Source organism: Pinus tabuliformis, chromosome 7 (assembly GCF_031772625.1).
Source record: "Pinus tabuliformis cultivar Carrire ecotype Pingquan chromosome 7, CPIR1, whole genome shotgun sequence".
NCBI lineage: Eukaryota > Viridiplantae > Streptophyta > Pinopsida > Pinales > Pinaceae > Pinus > Pinus tabuliformis.
The window spans coordinates 508293191-508313873 of NC_142293.1; the positions used below are offsets into that span (position 1 = coordinate 508293191).

Here is a 20683-nt window from a genome sequence, read left to right on the forward strand (position 1 = left end):
CCTTGTCTAGTTCTGATTCAGAGTCAAAACATACATTTGATTCTGAAACCCTTAGCTCGATCAGTAGTGACTGCTTGGCTTGACACTCACTTGTGTTGTGAGTGGAGCTCTTATGGAACTCACACCACTTTCTAGTGTCACTTTTTGGCTTTGCGACACTGTTCTTTACTTACAGCTTTGGCAAGTTGTCTTGGGCCACCCAGCCTTATCTCTATCCTTTATTTTGAGGTTTCGGGGCACCTTTCCCTTGCTTTGGATTTGTAGATCCAAATTCTCGCTTCTTCTATTTAAACTTTTGCTGAACCTTGACGACGTGTCGGTATGCCTTGCCGAGTGAGGTGATGTATAGGAATTCTATTTATTCCTAGATGTATTTATGCAAGCAGCTGTGGTATTTGAGTACCAAATGCTACTCTATATCCTTTATACTCAACTTTGTGTGAAGGGTGTGGAAAATATGGGTAAACTTCGACATGTCTTGGTCCCTTCCCTGCCACAGCATGGTCCACTTTATGTATTGATTCTCATAGCTTTTGACAGGGTAGTACTGGTCCTTGATGGTAGTCTGGATTGAATTCCAAGTGGGTGCCGCTGAAAATAGTGAGCCCGTTCTTTCATCCTTATGCTTGTAGTAGGTTTCCCACTAGTCCTTTACGTGGGGTGGTGCTTTGTGAAGAGTGAAAATAATATTTTCCCAACTCAAAAAATAATGAACAAAAAAATACCCTTCTAGTAGATTTAACCATTTATCTACGACATCTGCATCTATTTGACCCTCGAATATGGGGATTTAAAAATTAACTTGTACCTTAAAGGGTGTCGTGTTTCCAAAGTAGCTGTTGGAAACTGATGCGTCACCTCTGGGTAGTTGCTGAACGATCTGGGAAAAGTTGTCCAACATCGTATTCCTTTGCCGCTCAAGGGCTTCTTTGAGCAATATTTTGACAGGATCTCGTGCCCCCTCCTCTTTATTTTCATCCACTATGGGAGGCCATCGCGATTTGCGAGGCTGGTCTTGCAAAGGTTCGACTAGTTCAAGCCCTAACTCCTTATATGTTGACCTTGTTGGGGACATGCAAAGGAAAAGAGAGAAAAAAGCGGACCTCCCTGATACCACTGATCTGGATTTAAACAAGAACACAACAAATTACAAATATAACCATAAAAATAGAGATGCAATGGAAATAATACTTCATTTCATTACTATAAAATATTGAAGTATGCTTACAAACAGAAATGGAAATGAACCAGCTAGGGTGATGGTAGCTTATCTCCGAGAAGAGATGTGGTGGCTACATGCCTCTCCACTGTGTTACAATGAGGCTCAAATGCTTATTTGTTATTGAGAAACAATGGAAAACCCTAAACATCCAAAAACCTAACCCTAGAAGATGAAACGCCAAATTGTGGGCCCTGTTTGGGTCAATTTGTACATCAACTTCCCGGAGTCGTAACTTTGGCATACAATCTTCGTGTGACATGCACAATATCTCGTTAGAAAGGTCTATCCGAGAACTACCACTTTTGGAAGAGAAAAGATAGTCCATGGATCCATGTTGCTCCCAGTTTTCCTAAAACGTCATTTAGGGCCTCAAAATGGCTCCGGAAGTTTAGGACCTAAAAAACTGCTAAAAATAGTAAATTGTGCTACAATTAAGGAAACTAAAAAGCTTAAAGAAACAATGGTGGGGGTCCAAGTGGACTTGGCACGTGGCCACCAATATCCACTTGGATCAATTCTAATCCTCTTACCAGCTGTGGATCTCTAGGAATCCACTCTTAGTCTCCCTCGTAGCCTACCGCCAACATTTCTCCCCTTAGCCATAATTGTCTTGGAGGTCCCAATTCTCTTATGAACAAACTCTCTCTCACTACTATTCCTCCTTGTATCCTTCAAACTTATCATTATGCAACTAATGTATCTTCCATCCTCAACATATAAAGGAAACATCTAGAACAGATCATTCTGCCCCATCCTTTGAGCACCTTCCCCATATATTTCTAACAATTTCTGCTTACTGATGGTGTTACAGTACATTCGTGCAAGGATTGTGCCATCTTTCGCCTTAGTCACCTCAGCATACGGTATTTGTAGGATCATTATTTCCATTGTCCTAATCTAGTGCAAGTCTGTGTTGGGAATTATCCTTCTCCACTCCTTAAACCATCATTTCCTTTTATGCGACCTCCCAACTAATGACTGAGTGAAACTAGGTTTCACTCCTTCCCATGAGAAATAATCATGTCGTTCATATCCTGACACCACGTACCTCCTCGATCATCCCTAATAACCACTACTTGTCGACTCATGATGATTATCAAACATTAATTTCACTAGGTCGGTAACTACCATCATCTTGGCCATCATGAGGATTAACCACAACCGCGACTATCGCCCACTTTCTAAAATAGCTTACAAAGCTTCGTGGAGTTCAAGGTGAACTTCCATCACATCTACATTAGGGCGCACAAGGACCCTGCGAAGAAGTGGAATGAACTACTGTACATAGCCATGGATGATGTTATCTTTGATGTACTTGAAGCATGACCGCCGGAATGGTGCGTTCCAGACATCTCCATGGTGGACACAGACAAGTCTACTACACAGAAAAAGAAGGAAGAAGCCAAACTGTGGGTGGCATAGTCTGCGGAGAAAATAAGGAAAGAGGTAGCAACAACAAAGGCACATGAAGCATGGGACACTATGAAGACAACAAAAGAATAGCAGAAGGTCGTAGTAGAAGTGAAAATGGCAGTAGAAAAGGAGCACGAGGGCCGGAAGTCGCCTTTGCCTGAGTAGGAACAGGAGATGGAAACAAAGACAAAGGAGGGTGGCGCGGACCCATAAGCAACATCAACACAGTTAAAGCACTAGTTCCTGAGAGAGCAGGTAGGGCCACCAAAGAAGTCAAAAGCATCTAAGACTTCTTTTGACCTGATCACCCTCACTAAGGGAGATCTGCATGACATAGGGGAAATAGTGCATGATGTCACTACAGAGGCCCTCTAGTAGTTCACAGAGGAGAATCAAATTGTGTTGGGGGTCCTCCGAGCGCAGATTCAAGAGTTGCAGGTGCACGCTCCTAAGGCTGGCAGTCTCTTGACCAACCTCGAAGTAGGAACAACCACAATAGAGGAGATGTGGCGCGCTCACATGACCAACACAATAGTGTTGCCGAAGGGGGCACTGGTTATAGCAAAGGATGTCGATTGACCCATGATTAGTGCGTTGAAGGGAATATGTATCAACATGGCTGCACTCCCTCAGAAGACGCTCTATGTGCTGTAGGATGAGATTATTGCAGAACTACGGGCTAGGGAGAGCAACGCACTGTAGGTGTTGAGCGAACAAAGGATGAACATGGAGCAGTTGAGCTTGCAGCGTGACAAGGTCATGTTACAGAATAGGAAGATGGTGCAAGTACTTGAAGAAGCCTACCAAATGGTCCCTGAGTTGGCCATCCCAGCTGAGGCACCAGCAGAGGCACGCATCCAAAGGTTAGCAGTGGGGGTGTGCGAAGTGCGAGAAGAGATAGCGAAAGTTCAGCTAGAGCCGAACCTCCAGATAGCTGAGCTACGTTTGGAGGTGCAACCTTCAACTCCTCTAGAGGTGAGGGAACAACGCACCAGAGCCATCATAGTGGGAATCGAAGAGATCAACAATGTAGTGAAGGACTGAACCAACATGTTGGAAGAGTCGTTTGAGGTTATCACCGCTCCGCAGGATGACCCAAACATACAGCGCTTGGAGATAGAGGCGCGTGAGCTACAGCAACAGTATGACGACATAAAAGGGACCACATAGATGGTGGCCCTTACACAAAGGCTCGCACGGATGCAACAGGCGAAGGCACTTAAGGAGCAGGTAGATGTGGTGTGGCACAAAGAAGTTGTTTTGAAGGCGCGCGTCTAACCATGGATTTATGAGGCCTTCATCATCACAACAACAATTGAAGGCAAGCTTGCATAGATGTAGGGGACGCACGTGAAAATGCAGGAAAGTAGTTCTCCAATTTCCAAACAGCGCATCCAGGAGATGCAACAGGCAGTTTCTCAGTGCGTTGCCAACCTTGTAGCGGTCTGAGGAGAATTGGGAGGTCTTCGCGTGAAGATCTTCACACCGACTGAGTGAATCGAGGGTGAGTCACTATGTTTGTGTTGAGGGCCTATTGGGTGTGGGATCCCCCAAGGAAGGTGTTGGGGCTTAGAGCCCAAGTTTTGACTAAGTCCAATGTAAAGACTCCACAGTTATGGGCACAGAGCCCGAAGATTGTAATTGAGTAATAGGGTTGCCTGCCCTTACCTTTGTAATATAATTTTGGCTTGAGAGATCTCCCCATGGTCCATGGACCATGGGATTGTATAAATAGAGTGAAGCTCTAAGTTGTAAGGTATATCTAATCTAAGTGGAAAAAGATGAAGCATTGAGTTTGGGTCAGAGTGTAAAGTCATGCCTTTTAGTCGTAAGGTAGGAGAAGGCTCTGCAGTTGAGTGTGCAAAGGCCTAGTAGTCCGTCGCTGAGTGCGCAAAGGACTAGTAGTCCGCAGCTGAGTGCGCAGAACCTTGTAGCTGAGTGCGCAGGGTGAGTCGAGTCAATAACCAATTGGGTAGTTAATAAAGAGGAGTTTCTTATCATTTTGTGTATCTTTTCCTATTTTGTGCATTAATGTATATTGGGTATGAATTGCAAGTTTACTGTTTATATGTTGCACGAACCTATATGAATGTGTTCAATAAGTGAACATAAGATAAGTATCTATTTGTGCGAAGTTAACTAACTCTTATAAGGAAGGTAAGTAAGATCCATGGTATAACTTAGGGAAGTAGCACCAATCGTTGCCTTAGCAGCGCGAAAGCACTGCGGTCCCTAGCTAGGGTTCCACGAAGATAATTATAATCAACCGCAAAGATACTACAGGTCAGGAGAGAGCACGAAGGGACCTGCGCGAAGGTGATTCACAATTGGACTAAAGTGACACCTCAAACATCTCAAGGGTGCGGAAACTTGGTTCCAACATCCCCCCATACTGCTTTGGGTGAGACCTCAATCCGTGCTCTGCGGGCTGTTGCCGGAAGGGCCAATAGTACAGGGATTTGTTTGGCTAATTAACTCCGAACCTTGGTTAAGCCCCATCAAGCCAACAGGTCCAATTATCGAAGTGGGCTATAATTCTTTTATCTTATTCCACTACCTCAAAACTTCAAAAGGATAGCATCACTACATTCATCTCATTGAGACCTTTCCAACGACATAAAATTCATCACAATATGACACCCATATCAAAATATATGACCAATCAAAGATAGACATACTAGATAGTACCATGTCATCTTGAATTTCCATGTGGCACCTACATGGCTATCCAATTCATCACCCACGTAACAACTTCCGAGCCATTCATGATTGGTTGCCACATCCAAGGGTTGGGTGTAAATGCATATGTGTCCACCAAAATATAGTTGAGCCCCATATGTTTATATATTTGTAGACACACACACACACACACATAGTGCATATAACCATTTTGTGGGCCCTCAACACCACATCACCCTAGTCAAATTGTCCTGATGCTTCCCATTGCAATTCTCCTTTGAATATCTTTGGGGTTACATGGAGCTTATAATTATATATGACAAGGGTACTCCACAGAACTTTGTGTATGATACATGTGTTGTAGATCTGATCCAAAAATATATTAGAATACAAATATACTCAATAAATAACAAGATCAAAATAGATAGAAATGATTCTTTATTATCAAAACCCTTAAGGTAGGGCAACACCATACATTCACTCCTTAAGGAAGGAGAACACTCCATAAGCCATATGCTTGTTCGTACAATAATCCTCTACTATATCTCCACATGGAATCTCTAGCCTCTATATAGGCCTCATACATACAATACCATGGGTTATTACCATGGTTCCCTCATACCATCAACTAATACCATGGGCCCATTACATTATTATTAACGACTGTGGTCCCTTGCATGACATGGGTTAACCACCTTATTTATTACTATGACCCATCCCATTATTACATTATTACCTTGGGTACCTCCCTTGGTACCCCATATTATCTCCCCTAGGCATATAACATTCCACCCCCCTAAGCATGTTTCGTCCCCGAAACATGGGAAGAACACAAATAATAAGATCTACTCAAAAGAGTACTCCACTGATACCATGCACGTGCATCTAGCCATCCAAGAAAAAGGTGAACCCTCGATCTCGCTGGTGCCTCGCTCGCTTGAGATGGAAGTTGACCGTGGCAGCTCTTCTGTGTTGATGTGTAGTGGGTGGATCTTCTCTCCTCGCTATTCGTCATGTGACTACTTGGTTTCCATCTTGATGGTTGTCTTGCGGGGTGATGTGGGTGATGATATGCTGAAGTTTTAACCCACGATGGCTTTTTCTTTACTTCACCCTGCTGTGGTGCCTGTTGTGGTTTCTTCGTTTTCAATATGACTTCAACCACTGAACCCTCATCAGATGTGTCAGTACCTGTAACATGTTCTGCTTCAGCCTCTGTTTGTGTTTAATTGTCGACCATCAACTGTTCATCATCTGATATGTCAGTCCCTGGAACATCTTCTGCGTCAACCTCCTTGGACTATACCTGCTTATTAATGGAAATATCCTGTAATGTAATTTTCTTCTTTTTATACCATAGCTTCAGGAATTTCTTCTGCACATTAATATTGATTGTACCTGCAGATTCCATCCAAGGATATCCCAAAACCACATCCATATTATCCATCTCTGAAGCATAAAAATCACCATGCAACACATACTTATCCATAGAAAGCTTCAATTCCTTATAAATTTGAACAACCTCATCATCAACCTGTGTACTTTCAATTTGTTTAGCTGGAACTTGCAATTTGTTTGCCAAATTAACATTGATGAAATTATGCTTGCAACTAGGATTTATAGAAACAATCATTTTCTCTTTCTGAATCAATTCATGAACCTGCAATAAGGATATACCAGTAGGAAATAACTCCACATGTTTCCCTTTATCTTGTTTTCTAGTCTGAGACCATTTGTCCATAAGGAGTTTTTCCATTTCTTCATTCGAGATTTTGGTCAAGGCTATATAGCCCAGTGAGTTCCACCATATGGCGGCCTCTTCTTGCAAAAAAAGTGGTACCATAAACTTCCATGTCTCCCCAAATATTTTCTTTATGTTTTTTATTAATTCTTCAATAGTAGGGCTATCATCTTTTCCAGTAAAAGTTTCCATGAAGAGGGTTTGAAAAAATTTCACTTACTTGGCGAAAATTTGAAATTGTCACAGTTTCGTCAATATTGCTCAGAATCTCTATTATAACCTGTTTTTAGAAATGGAACAATCATTCTGCATCTGCCCATGTGGTAGAAATCTTGATCCAGGCACTTGAAATTTCAGATCTGTGTTGCTATTCTCCTGCCGTCACCAAAATTTCTACAAAAAGAGCTGATTTTAAATCAGCGATATCTCCCTCATCCGGACTCCGATTCGACTGATTTTTTTTTTGAAATTGGGTATTTTTTCCCAAAAAATTCAGATCTGTAATTAGATTTTGCAGATCATGTACCAGGACATCTAGATATGCACCGCAAAATCGCTGCCCTGAAAAATGTTTGCAACCCCACTGATTTTTAGATCAGTGATATCTCCTTCATCCGGACTCCGATTCAACTGATTTTTTTTTTGAATTCGACTATTTTTGCACAAAGAATCCAGATCTGTAATTATATTTTATAGATCTTGCACCAAAATGTACAGACCTGCCCTGCAAAGTCGCCGCCCCCGAAACCCTGCAAAAAATAAATTAAAAAAAATCTCCACTTTTGTGCCCAAGAAAGTGCTCTGATACCAATTGTTGAAGATCTGATCCAAAAATAGACGAGAATACGAAGATACCCAATAAATAACAAGATCAAAATAGATAGAAATGATTCTTTATTATCAAAACCCTTAAGGTAGGGCAACACCATACATTCACTCCTTAAGGAAGGAGAACACTCCACAAGCCATATGCCTGTTCGTACAATAATCCTCTACTATATCTCCACATGGAATCTCTAGCCTCTATATAGGCCTCATACATACAATACCATGGGTTACTACCATGGTTCCCTCATACCATCAACTAATACCATGGGCCCATTACTTTATTATTAACTACTGTGGTCCCTTACATGACATGGGTTAACCACGTTATTTATTACTATGGCCCATCCCATTATTACATTATTACCTTGGGTACCTCCCTTGGTACCCCATATTATCCCCCCTAGGTATATAACAACATGCAACTTAAGACAAATCTCAACTGAAGGGCTCGCGGATTCCATGTCATCTAAGGAGAAACACCTTGGGGATTTCATATTGTGCCCCACATGAATGCTATAAGGTTACATGGGCTATGTGACAAGTCCCTCCCACTCTAACGTTATGCACCCATTACATAAAAAAAGAAGTGGGTTTCATTTCAACAATCCCATAACTGCCACATCACATGGAACTCACCCACCTGAATGAGCTCCATGTGCCATGTCACCCTGGGACCTTTAACCATGCCTCCTTTCAAAATATTTGGGGTTTGGGGTGACATCACCAGTTGTAAGCACCGAGGTGACATTGTTCCTTATCACATCCTCCACATCATGTGCCCCATATCTATGGGTTCTGTCAAGCATTGACAATGGCCCCACTTCAACATCATCTCAAGGATTTTATCCCGATAGTTTCCTTTGGTGCTCCCCTTAAGAATTTTGGGGACAAAGTGCCAGGGTCATCCAACATCCATGAATTTCCACCCTTCGACAATCCAAATTTCTCCTACCTTTGAGCTTGGACTTGGCTCCTAGAAATAGAACAGTTAAGCTCAAGTCACTTTTCCCCTCTAGGCCCTAGAATTTCAACCCCATGGCACTTAATTAAGGTCTGGGCTCATCTGCGCTTGGTGCTTGGTCATAGCGCCCATGTACATGGGCATGGACCAAGCCCCTTAACAACTTGAACTCAACCCCTACTCATTTCTGTATGATTTTATGCATATATTTATGGAGCTTATAAGGGCTTCAACCCAACCAATGTGTATATACTTATTTACACCATCTCTCCTGATATTTTCGCAAGGCTTAACCTAGCCCATTTAACGCATATATATATATATATATATATATATATATATATATATATATATACTCATACAAATGATGCTGCCCTTCCTACACTAAATAAACACCAACCACATATACAGGCTAGTTATGCAAATAATTAAACACAGGAAGAGCACTTTTATAGCAAGGATTTTCCCTTCCTTCATGCTCAAATAATTAGATTGATTTCAAGCTCAAATTAAAGACATTAGCTCGATTCATTCCTTCAACAACTTAATAAAACAATAAATATTACATAGACTTACCCATCTCTTGACACTCAAGAAACTTGGAAAATATCCCATACTGAGAAAATAACATATTCTCATATACATGCATGCCATTAAATTGGAATCTATGCTCAAAATAACATAAGGAACCATATCATTCCCAAACCATGCAAGAAAATAGAATTTCCTAATCACACAAGGAACTCCATTGCACAACATGGACAAGCCAATCTTAACCAACACATAATAAATCTATAAGCATCCACACATTCATATAGGGATCAAAATCCCTCAGCACTAGCATAGTTATTGAAATGACATATCAAACATGAGCATAATATTAAAAGGCATTTAAAGTGCACCATAAACATTCATATATCATTTAATGACACATGCAACTCATATATCTTAAGTCGATTGATATGGGAATTAAGAGTTGGGATTCAACTCTCCACACATCCATAGACAAGCTACAACCAAGTCTTTCTTACAGTTGTCACCCCCGAGCGAGATTCCAAATCTTGAGGTAGAATGCTTCCAAAGGAGTTTAAAACTGATAATATCAGCGAAAACAAGGTGTCTAGATGTTTCCTCACTTCCACCTACCAACTATCAAAATCAAATAAACATAGTGAACCACTTCATTGACATACAACCATCTTCTAATCAGGGAATTAAACCAATATCATCAACTGAAACAAGGTGTCCCAAGGCCACACTTCCTTCACCCACCAACTATTCAACTATTTCACCTCAGACAGGGAACACTTTCCTTTAGATAGAGGTATTTTCAATGCAACGTCCAAACATCTCTACGTATTTGGACACAAAGAGTCTCAATTAATATGTGGATATATATATATATATATATATATATATATATATATATATATATATATATATATATATATATATATATATATATATATATATATAATGGCATTGATGATTTATCATCTATGTTACCTTTGAAGGAATAAGAGTGCACTTTCTAGAAACTTAGTAGAATCTTCCACCTATGTTCGTATCCCAAATCCCTTGAACTTCCCTTGGGTGTTATCATCCCACTAGTCTTGGGTGCCTCCACCTTTCAAAGGTTATCAACCAATATAGATTATAGTGTAATTATCAACCCTGTAAGGCATAACCACTACTCTGTGATTATCAGTTAGCACGCCTCATGGGTTTCTCAACTAGTTATCATCAAAGCTTCTATCTAAATTCTCTTAGTCCTCATCTCTTTTCTTTCCCTCTCAACAATTCATCTTACTCATTAGGAGCCTCTCAAACTCCTATTTTCCATGTTCTCTTCACTGCCTATGAACATGAATTATTTATGATTTCATAGATCTTGACAACCTCCTTCCTCTATTTAGCAAGAGCCTCTTGACATCCTTTTTTTTCAGCAAGAGTACCGGGGATTCACTCATTGAACCTCTGGCCTATCACGTGCATTCGTGGCATATTAAACGATGCCCTTAGTTTTATTACATATTGGAAAATACCCATAAAAATCACATTATTCAACCCCCTGCCAATATGAACCCAATACACCTTCCCAAATTAAAAAAACTCTACTTCCACTAGATATTGTAGGCATCCATTTTTTCATTGAAAATAAAAAAACTAGTTTACCCCGTATATAACCCCTAATATATTATGCCATTTTTTCCTCAATATATATCCCCTAATATGAACCCACGTGGTATGGTATTGCTCCCCAGTGAAGCCCTCATGACTAAGAGCCTCTCAGCCTCCCTTGCTCGTCTTTCATAGGAGACTCCTTGGTATCATGTTCTCATGGTTGTTCTTTCTCAATGTGCATAGGGTCTCTTCCTTCAACGCATAAAATAATGACCCTCTGCTCCACATGTTTTTGTGCTCGCCTGGTAGACCAACCATCTATCATTTTCCAAATCTTTACATGATCAACCCATTTAGACAACGCAACCCATGTTTCCTTTAAATTTTTGTCCTCTTCTTACTTACAATTGGGGCTATAGGACACCTAAGCTTGTCCACTTCTTTTTCAGTTAATTTTATTTCCTATTCATCCCATTTAAAACCAATTAGGCCAACAAGGAATGATATTTAAAACAACCCATTCCTAAGGCAATCTCTTTACCTAAGAAATTGGAATCTATGCCCCCCTTCTCTCAACCTTATAAATTATAATTACATGATTATAAGGTCCTCGGCAGGTCTTATGTTGGCCTCTATTAAGATCTTCTGCTAAGTTTCACGTTTTACTAGGTAAAATCTCACTAGTTCTTCCATTTGCATGTTTTCCAATAAACTTTAGAGGAATTTTATTAGTCATTAGAAGGGATTAAACTTTCTTCAAAATTATGAATAGCATGTAATATATTTATTTGGTAAAAACTCATGCTTAGAATTTCTTTTTTGATATAAGAGAAATTTATGAATGTCAATGATTATATAAATATAAACATTCTTATATACATATTGTATTAAAGGAAGTTTCACTTATGGAAAGGACTATGACTAGAATTCATTACATTTACTTAAGTAAAACAGGTTCTTGCTAGCATTTACTAACTCTAAAATTTATGCAACCATTGCTTCATACATATAAGAACTTATATAGTCGAAGTTTCAAATTCAATCATATTTACTAGGGGTTACTAAACACCACACTTTATGTATTCCTTAGCAAAAAGAATAGTATCCTTAACATGTAAATGTGCATACTTATGAGAGGTTACTACCCACCAAAATTTAGCAGCCTCTACCCCTCAATATGACAAACTGATTTCCATAAGCTTTGGTAAACTCAAGTTAATATTAATTCATGTTGAACTATATCAAATTGAAACATTACTTTAGATATTTGCATGAATATGTATATCTATGCCATAATCATATCACAAAAAAATATTTTTCCAAATGTATTTAAAGAGTAAATGGACAATAACAAATGTGTGGAGGAAGCACTTTGTTCAAAATCCCAAGCCAGAAACCAATTTGGGAATGAGCATTTTCCACCCAACCATAGGCTCAACTACACATCATATTTCTATAGCTAGCCACCCCTTAACCAAACCATGATACCATAAGGGGAAAACTAATAGCTAATTGGTAAATATGATAAGTGAAGAAAGCTCTCCTTGACATACATGATTAAATAAGAGATATTCACTTTCAATTGAGTCTGGGCCTTTATGATCACCAGATTCCTCTTTTCTAGATTAATGAATTTAATAATGGAATCCATTCATTGGTCCATCAATGATTTTCCCACTTCTTTCCTGGCTTTCTCAACCAACTCATATCAGATCACAACCCACTCTTCCTCGCTAGAGTCTAAATCTTTTCTACATGGGTTTGATACATAGAAAGTATTTTGTATATAGCCTAGAACACATCAAAATCATTTTAATCCATGATTGGCATTTTTCTAGCCATGTTTGGGCACCTAAAATGTAGTTTAATCTCCAAAACAAATTCAACAATCATTCAACTAATTAGGATTGATAACATTATATTTGTGAATTTCACTGCTCAGGAACCCATGTGTTTTTGCTCTCTATGGGTATCTCTCTCTATGCATGAATGAATGAAATTCATATTTGAATGAATGTCTCACTCTTTTTCCTTCATGGGTCCCTACCCCCTTCGAAAACTTTCATAATCAGTGCATTTTTTTTTATACAATCCCTTATTTTCCTCAGTATCCTAGGAAATCTATATGTCAACTTCAAAATACAAGGAATGTACTCAACTCATTCATTTGATTAAATTATGAACCATTGTTGTAGCTACCACTCCAACTTCCATTTTTATGAAGATGATTGTACTAACTACTAGTTCATTCACAATGAAATGGTTCTTAGGTAAGAGGGAAAATGATTAAACTTAAATTCAAGTTTCATGGCAATGATTTGGTTGATAACTACCGCAATACTCTCATATTTTAAATAATAGCCCATCTCGGTGCTTTTATGTTTACAATTAGTGGCGAAAACATATTTATTAATCCAACATTTATATTACATGTATAATGTTCCTAGATTCATCGAGTTCATTTTTGTTGCAATAGTGGCACATCCATGCTGACGCAGGAAACACAATTCCAAATTAATTACAAATTAAATGAGGGGTCAAGATAGGAATGTTATGATAATTCATAAAGAGAAGACCTTCCATGGGAAAAATAATTGATTTGAGGTAGTTCACAGTTGGCAAATATACTAATCTTAGTAAGGAAGTAGTTAGGCATATTTCAAGTCATAAAAGAGGGACTTGTGCAAGAGCGAAATGAGTATTGAATATGTGATAGAGTAATGCAAACTAGTTTTGAAAGTGACAAGGAACATATGGAAATGAGTCCATGAATAAATTTTGTTCTGTGGGAGTCTAATGCAAGAGCATTGAGAGCATGGGTATGGGTAAGCTAGAAAAATAAGATGGAGATTATGATTGATGATGAGATAGGAGTAATATTACAAGTATAAATACACAAATGTGTGGTGGAAATTTTTTGATGAACCATGTATGACAAGGAATTTCATAGAGAACTAATGGATATAGTGGCAGTTGACCCATGTATTATAGTGGACAGTGATTCTTTTATATGAGATTCAACAATGTTTATGATTTGCAAGTGAAAATGAAGAATGTCAAATAAGAAAGAAGGCCACAAATGAACATAAAGAATAAAGAACATAGAAGAGAGAGGAAGCGAACAATTTAATGAATATTTCTCATTTGTAATGCTTAATGAAATAATATGATGATGTAGACTAATTCTATATGTCTAGATAGAAATGAGAGATCTTAGGGATGAAGATCTCTGGATAGATCAATGGAAACATTTTGGGAGGGATTTTAGAAGGTATTATAGGCATAGTTATGGAGGTGATTATGCATACAATAAAAGATAGATGGGAATGATTGAGTTTTTATAATTCCCCCTTAGGGGGACTTTGGAGTAAACTTCTTATTGTCCCTTGCTTTTCTTCATATTGAACTATTTTATGTGTATGTAGGTATCATTGCTTTACATCCTCTCTCTTCCCCCAACTCTCTTTCCACCCTTCACTCTCCCCTCTATCACTCACTCACTCTCTTTATCTCTACCCCCTCCTTCCTCCTTCTATCTTTCCACTCACAACAACCCCCTCCAACTCTCTCTCTCTCTCTCTCTCTCTCTCTTAATACCACTCACTCTCTCTTTCTCTTCCCCTCTCACTTTTGCAATCTCCACCCCCCCTGTTCGCTCTCTCCCTCTCTCTCTCTCTCTTTCTCTCTATGCCACCCTCCTACACCTCATTCCTTCCCCTAATTCCTATCTCTAGAAACATGTGTGTATTATTGGAGCTAAAAATGCATATGTTTTCCTCAAGATAGAAATTTGTGCACATTCTTAGAGCAAGGAATATGCAACATCTTCCTAGCTTTAAGCATGCACACATGCTTTTTTGAATTCAAAATTTTCCTAGGTGGGAAGCATATGTGCGTGATGATTTGGTTGCTTCGGATATAGGTTCAAGATCAAATAATTTTTTTGGAAAAATAGTTATCCATAAGAACAATATATCTTTACAATTCAATAAATATTTTTAGTAAAATTCCATCATTTAAGTACTCAAAATTAATATTAACAAAAACATATGCATTATATTTTGCATGACAAATAACATACTCTTAAAAAATCTCAAAATTCACATAATTTTACGAAATTTCTATAAACCATATTCAAATATATTATGTAAGTACTTCCAATCATCACTCCATACTAATAGATAATTTTACATTACCAAAACATATTATGATAAAGTGTCATTAACTTACACCATTCCATTCTTTATATACATATATAATCATCTTAATTAAAAAAATTATTACAATAAATTTCTCTTCTACATAACCAATCTTTTATATACTTACTAATAAATCAAATAATCCCATAAAACGACATATTAATAGGATAAAATTACAAAGATAGATGACCTTAACAATTCCTAATTTAAGTTTCAGGCTTGGGCGTAGCCCAAATAACCTTGATCAATTACCGATTTACGAAGGTAGGCTTCTACTTTTATTCGAACTGGCGGGTGGCTGCTACCAGCTCCTCATTATTAGTTTAATTTTTTTGATTTTATGTCCGTAGGAAATAGGAAATGGAAATTATTTAGATTTGTTAATTGATTATTATGTTTTTACATTTTCATTGGATTTGAGAAACAAGATAAATATTAAGTACTATAATGATGAAGTAGAATACTATGCAATAAGTGAATAATGAGTTGCAATTAGTTTAAAACATATTATCTATTGAATATCATTACATGCCCATCCCACTAACAAAATCTAAAATTATTAATTTTCTGCATGTTAATATTTTCCTCAGAAGCAAAATGTTATATATGATAAAATTAGAATTGGAGAATTTGTGTTGTGGCTAAATTAATCATTGCCAATGAACCTATTCACTTCTTCACTTTATACGACTGTTCCCACTTGGACATAGAAAATCGAGTTGAGTAAACAAGGGGGAATTTTCTCTAACACCCGGCGCGGCTTAATTTGTATTTTTCTTTTTGTTTATTTATTTTTAGGAGCGGATTACCCTTATTTAAAGGCCTACCGGGCTTGTATTTCTTTGCTTTGCGTTATTTCTCCTCCAACTTGTCCCGCTACAGGTCAAACTGCTCAGAGATTTTAAAGGTTCCTCTATCCTGTAACAACCCATTGGAGTTAGGGTTTGCATTACAGCCATACCATCGTTCCAGGCAAAGTTCAGGTTAGGGTTTCATCTTGGTTTTGTTTTATTTTAGCATGATTTGCATTATTTCTTCTCTAACTGGTCCTGCTACAGGTCAAACTGCGATGAGTTAGGGCAGAGATTTTAAAGGTCCCCTCTATCTTGTAACGATCCATTGGAGTTAGGGTTTGCAATACAGCCGTACCATCGTTCCAAGGCAAAGATCAGGTTAGGGTTCATCTTGGTTTTGTTTTATTTTTATCATGGAGAACTCCAGGAAAAGAATTAGAGATCTGAGACGCGACAACGGCCATGCGGAATCATTGAGGTATGAATTTGGGCGCCGTAATAGCGGCGATGAGGATCAGACACCTGAAAATGCGAGGCTTCAGGAGTTTGGTGTGGAGGATGTCGTTTGGGTGAAGTCTAAGAGGAGAAAGGACATACCTGTTTGGCCCGCTAAAGTTATCGACCCGGTGAAAGATGCCCCAGAATCTGTGGAGAGCGTTTGTGTTCCTGGAAGATTTTGTGTTAAGTTTTTCCACATTAAAAATAACTCTGACTGCGCATATAGATGGGTTAAAGAAAAAAGGGTATTCCATTTTTGGGAATACTTCAGGACATTAGCATACAAGAGTCGGAGATTCTTGAAAAGCTCTTCTAAGGACCTAAAGGATAAGTTTTTTGAGGCGACTGATGAAGCCACTGTATCAGACTTCTTTTCTGGATACAGGGTTTTGCAAGATCAAGAAGAAGAAACAACCTGCAGTAGCTGTAACGAGAAGTTTCCAGCTTCAGGATTATTACCATCTGCTCAGCTGAAGCAGCTGCGTAATTCATCTGAGAAGGGCTCGTCGATCTGTCGACGTTGCTACAAGTTGTACAAGTTCAATCAGTACTGTGGCATTTGCATGAAGGTATGGAGTCCTACCCCCAAAAGAGGTTGGCTTCAATGTAAAAAATGCAAGATTTGGGTTCATTATGATTGTGATAAGGTAAGCAGTGAGCACCCACAAGGCCTTACCGAGTATTCATGTCCTCAATGCACGCCGAAGCAACGGGCCCTTGCAACCTCTCTAATTAAAGAGAAAAACAATAATCCTTTCACTGCTCCAGAACTCATTACAGTTGTTTGTAATGACAAGGAGGCGAATTATGTGACTAATAGCCATTTGATCCTCTGTGAATGTAACGGATGTGAAAATGGTAAGTCCATGAGCCTGTCGCAATGGGAAAAGCACGTAGGCTGTAAGAGGAAGAAATGGAAGCAAAGTATTAGAGTCAGCGATTCCAAACAGTATCTCATTGATTGGCTTAACGAGGCCTATGGAGCTGGGGTTCGTGGCCTTGGATTCTTCAACCCTGAAGGACAGACACCAGTCAAAATTAGGGAGAAAGAATTAATAGGGTGGCTGCTAGAACCATTCGAGCCAATCAAAGAAACCTGGATAGCAGAAAGGTGTGCAATATGCCGTGGAGCTGATGATTGGTATCACAATAAAATCTTCATCTGCAATGGATGCAATATTGGAGTTCATGAAAATTGTTATGGTGCAATTGAATCGCTGGACGACTGGCTTTGCACAGCTTGCGTGAGTGCAAAGACAGAGACTACTCCTCAACGCTGCTGCCTCTGCCCTGTAATGGGCGGTGCCCTGAAACCTACCACAACCTGTGGATTTTGGGTGCATGTTACCTGTGCTTGTTTTACTAATGAAGTAACGTTTGTGAATGACAAAACTATGGAACCTGTAGAAGGGATATTGAAAATCAATCCAGACTCTTTTGGGAAGTCATGTGTAGTCTGTAACAAAATGCAGGGATCTTGTATCAAGTGTGAGGAATGTGAAACTTTTTACCATCCCACTTGTGCATTAATTGAAGGGTATCACATGGAGCGGTCGTACTGGAATAAGGAAGGAAAGGATGTATGCACCTACATTTCCTATTGCGCCTCTCATAGGGTTCCAGATCCGAACGTGGGTGTAAGAATCCCTGATCTAAATTCTATACATATGGGAATCCAAAAGGAAGCAGCTGCAGTAACACATTCAGAAGATTCATCAGATGAGAGTTCATCTTCAAACAATGATAATAATCTAGAAGAAGTTGCACTCCGCAAAATAGAAGAACAATATGCATCTAGAAGCTCTGTGCATAATACTCTGAAAGCAAAATCCGGCATAACTTCCATAATTCAACGACCTGTGGGATATTCCCACCATTCCAGAGAAGCTATAAACAAGAGATTAAAAACAGAAGGAGAAGCAGATCCACCACAGTTCTCTTCATATAGAGAGCGTCTTGATTACTGCCAGAAAAATGAAAAAAAGCGATTTCGCTTTGGGAAATCTGGAGTTCATGGATATGGTCTTTTTACTATCAAACCCATTCGAAGAGGGGACCTGGTGATAGAATATCGGGGCGAAATAATAAGAAATAGTGTTGTCAATTTAAGAGAAAAGAGATATCAGTCAGAGGGTAGACATTCCACGTACTTCTTCACAATCAACAAAGAAACTGTGATTGATGCCACAAAACAGGGAAATGTAGCGCGTCTGATCAATCATTCGTGCGCACCCAATTGCTTTTCGAGGATATTGCCAGTCGGTGTTGAGAGCCGAATTGCATTGTTTGCGAAGAAAGACATTGAGGCTGAGGAAGAGATAACGTTCGATTACCAATTAAATAAGGAGGGAATTAGAGAACGATGCTTTTGCGGAGCAGCAACATGTCGTAAAGTTATGTAGGAATTTTCATGATTCCATTCAAAATGACTCCCCATCTTTCTTTGAATTCAAGAGTTATTATTTACGAATGCTGTATTTACATACAGCATTCAAATATAACTCTCTGATTTTAATTTTTTTTCTGTAAGTGTTTGTCAGTTTTTCCAGTCAAGGTAACTTTATTCTAGTGCTTCTCGTGAAGGTAATTTGAGAATGATTTGTGCATCGTGGAGAAATCGAACGCTCCAGCAGCAAGAAATGGTTAGAAGTTTACTTTTGCAAAATTGATTTGATTAAAAATATCATTAAATGAAAGGTTAATATTATGGATGAGTTTTATTTTAAAAGTATATATATATATATAGATTAATTGTTAAATTTAAAAATAGTCTATCTATAATGTAAATTGTGTTTTTTAACCAGTTATTCTTTTATCTTTCTTTCACTTCAAAGGTTATTATTCATGAATGATCCAAGATTTATATTTAATGATTAATGTATTTACAGACCGCATTCAAATATAACTCTGTGATTTTGATTTCTATGGATTATATAATTTCTGTGAGTGTTTGTCAATCTTTCAGTGAAGGTAACTCTATTCTAGTGTGTGAAGGTAATTTGAGAATGATTTATGCATCATTGAGAAATCGAACACTCCAGCATGAAATGGTATGAAGTTTATTTTTGGAAATTTGATTTTATTAAAAATCTCATTAAATGAAAAGTTAATATTATAGATGAATTTTATTTTAAAATATTATATATATATATGTTGTGATTAATATTTATATTTGAATATCTATAAATGTATAATGTAAATTAATGAAAAATGTAACATAATGTAAAATATAAAATATAAAGAAAAAATAATATATTATATATTATTATTGGTATAATAATCAATAATATTGATTATTGTTATTCTAATATATTATAATAATAATCATTTCCATGGTAAGTATTATTATAATAAATCTCACATATATCATTAATTAAACAAATTGATAATTCTAGATCATATGGATGGAGAGAGAGAGTGTGTGTGAGTGTGACGGGGATAAAAAGAGAGGGAGATGGAAGAGAGACAAACAGAGAGAGCGATGAGGGGAGAGGGTGGTGAGAAAGTTGGAGTTGGAGGGGAGGGCAAGGGGTGGAGATAGGGAGTGACAAGGGAGAGATGGATAGAGAGTAATGGAGAGAGGATATGAGTAGGTAAGAGAGAGAGGAGACGAGAAAGAAAGGGAGAGAAAGGAAAGAGAGAGAGATATGGAGTGATAAGGGAGAGATGGATATATAGAGAGTGATGGAGAGAGGAGATAGGAGGGAAGAGAGAGAGGATATGAGAAAGAGGGGGAGAAAGGGAAGAGAAAGAGGGAGACAAAAAATAGAGAGAGTGTGCGTGAGCGATGGAGGGGGAAGACAAAGGGAGGTGGGAGAGAAAGGGGGAGATAGGGAGGAAGAGAGAGAGGACTTCAAAGAGATAAGGAGACAGAGATGGAATTGGAGGGGGAGAGGCAGGGAGAGATGAAGAAAGACATAGAGAGAGAAAGGTGGAGAGATAGATAGAGGGAGAGTGAGTGATAATGGAGAGTTGGAGAGAGAGAGAGAGAGAGAGAATATGAGGGAGATAGAGATATATATGAGGGGGCGAGGGAAGAAGAGAGAGACATAGAGAGGGAGGGAGATGTGTAGAGGGGCGGGGGCGAAGGAGGAAAGAAGAAAGAGATAGACAAAGACAAATATAGATATTATATTGTATTGTATAATATTGAACATTATTAACCATAGAGGAAGAGAAATTAATGCTTTTACGAAAGGTAATAGAAGTTGGACTCAAAAAGCC

General features: G+C 38.4%; 1 protein-coding gene across 1 annotated transcript; it reads left to right on the forward strand.

Moving 5' to 3' along the window:
• Window positions 1–16374: 16374 nt before the first annotated feature.
• LOC149248276 (histone-lysine N-methyltransferase ATX3-like) lies at window positions 16375–18861 on the forward strand. The gene has a single exon (XM_089448687.1). The coding sequence runs from the start codon at window positions 16375–16377 to the stop codon at window positions 18859–18861; it is 2487 nt and encodes an 828-aa protein (XP_089304813.1).
• The last annotated feature ends 1822 nt before the right edge of the window (window positions 18862–20683 follow it).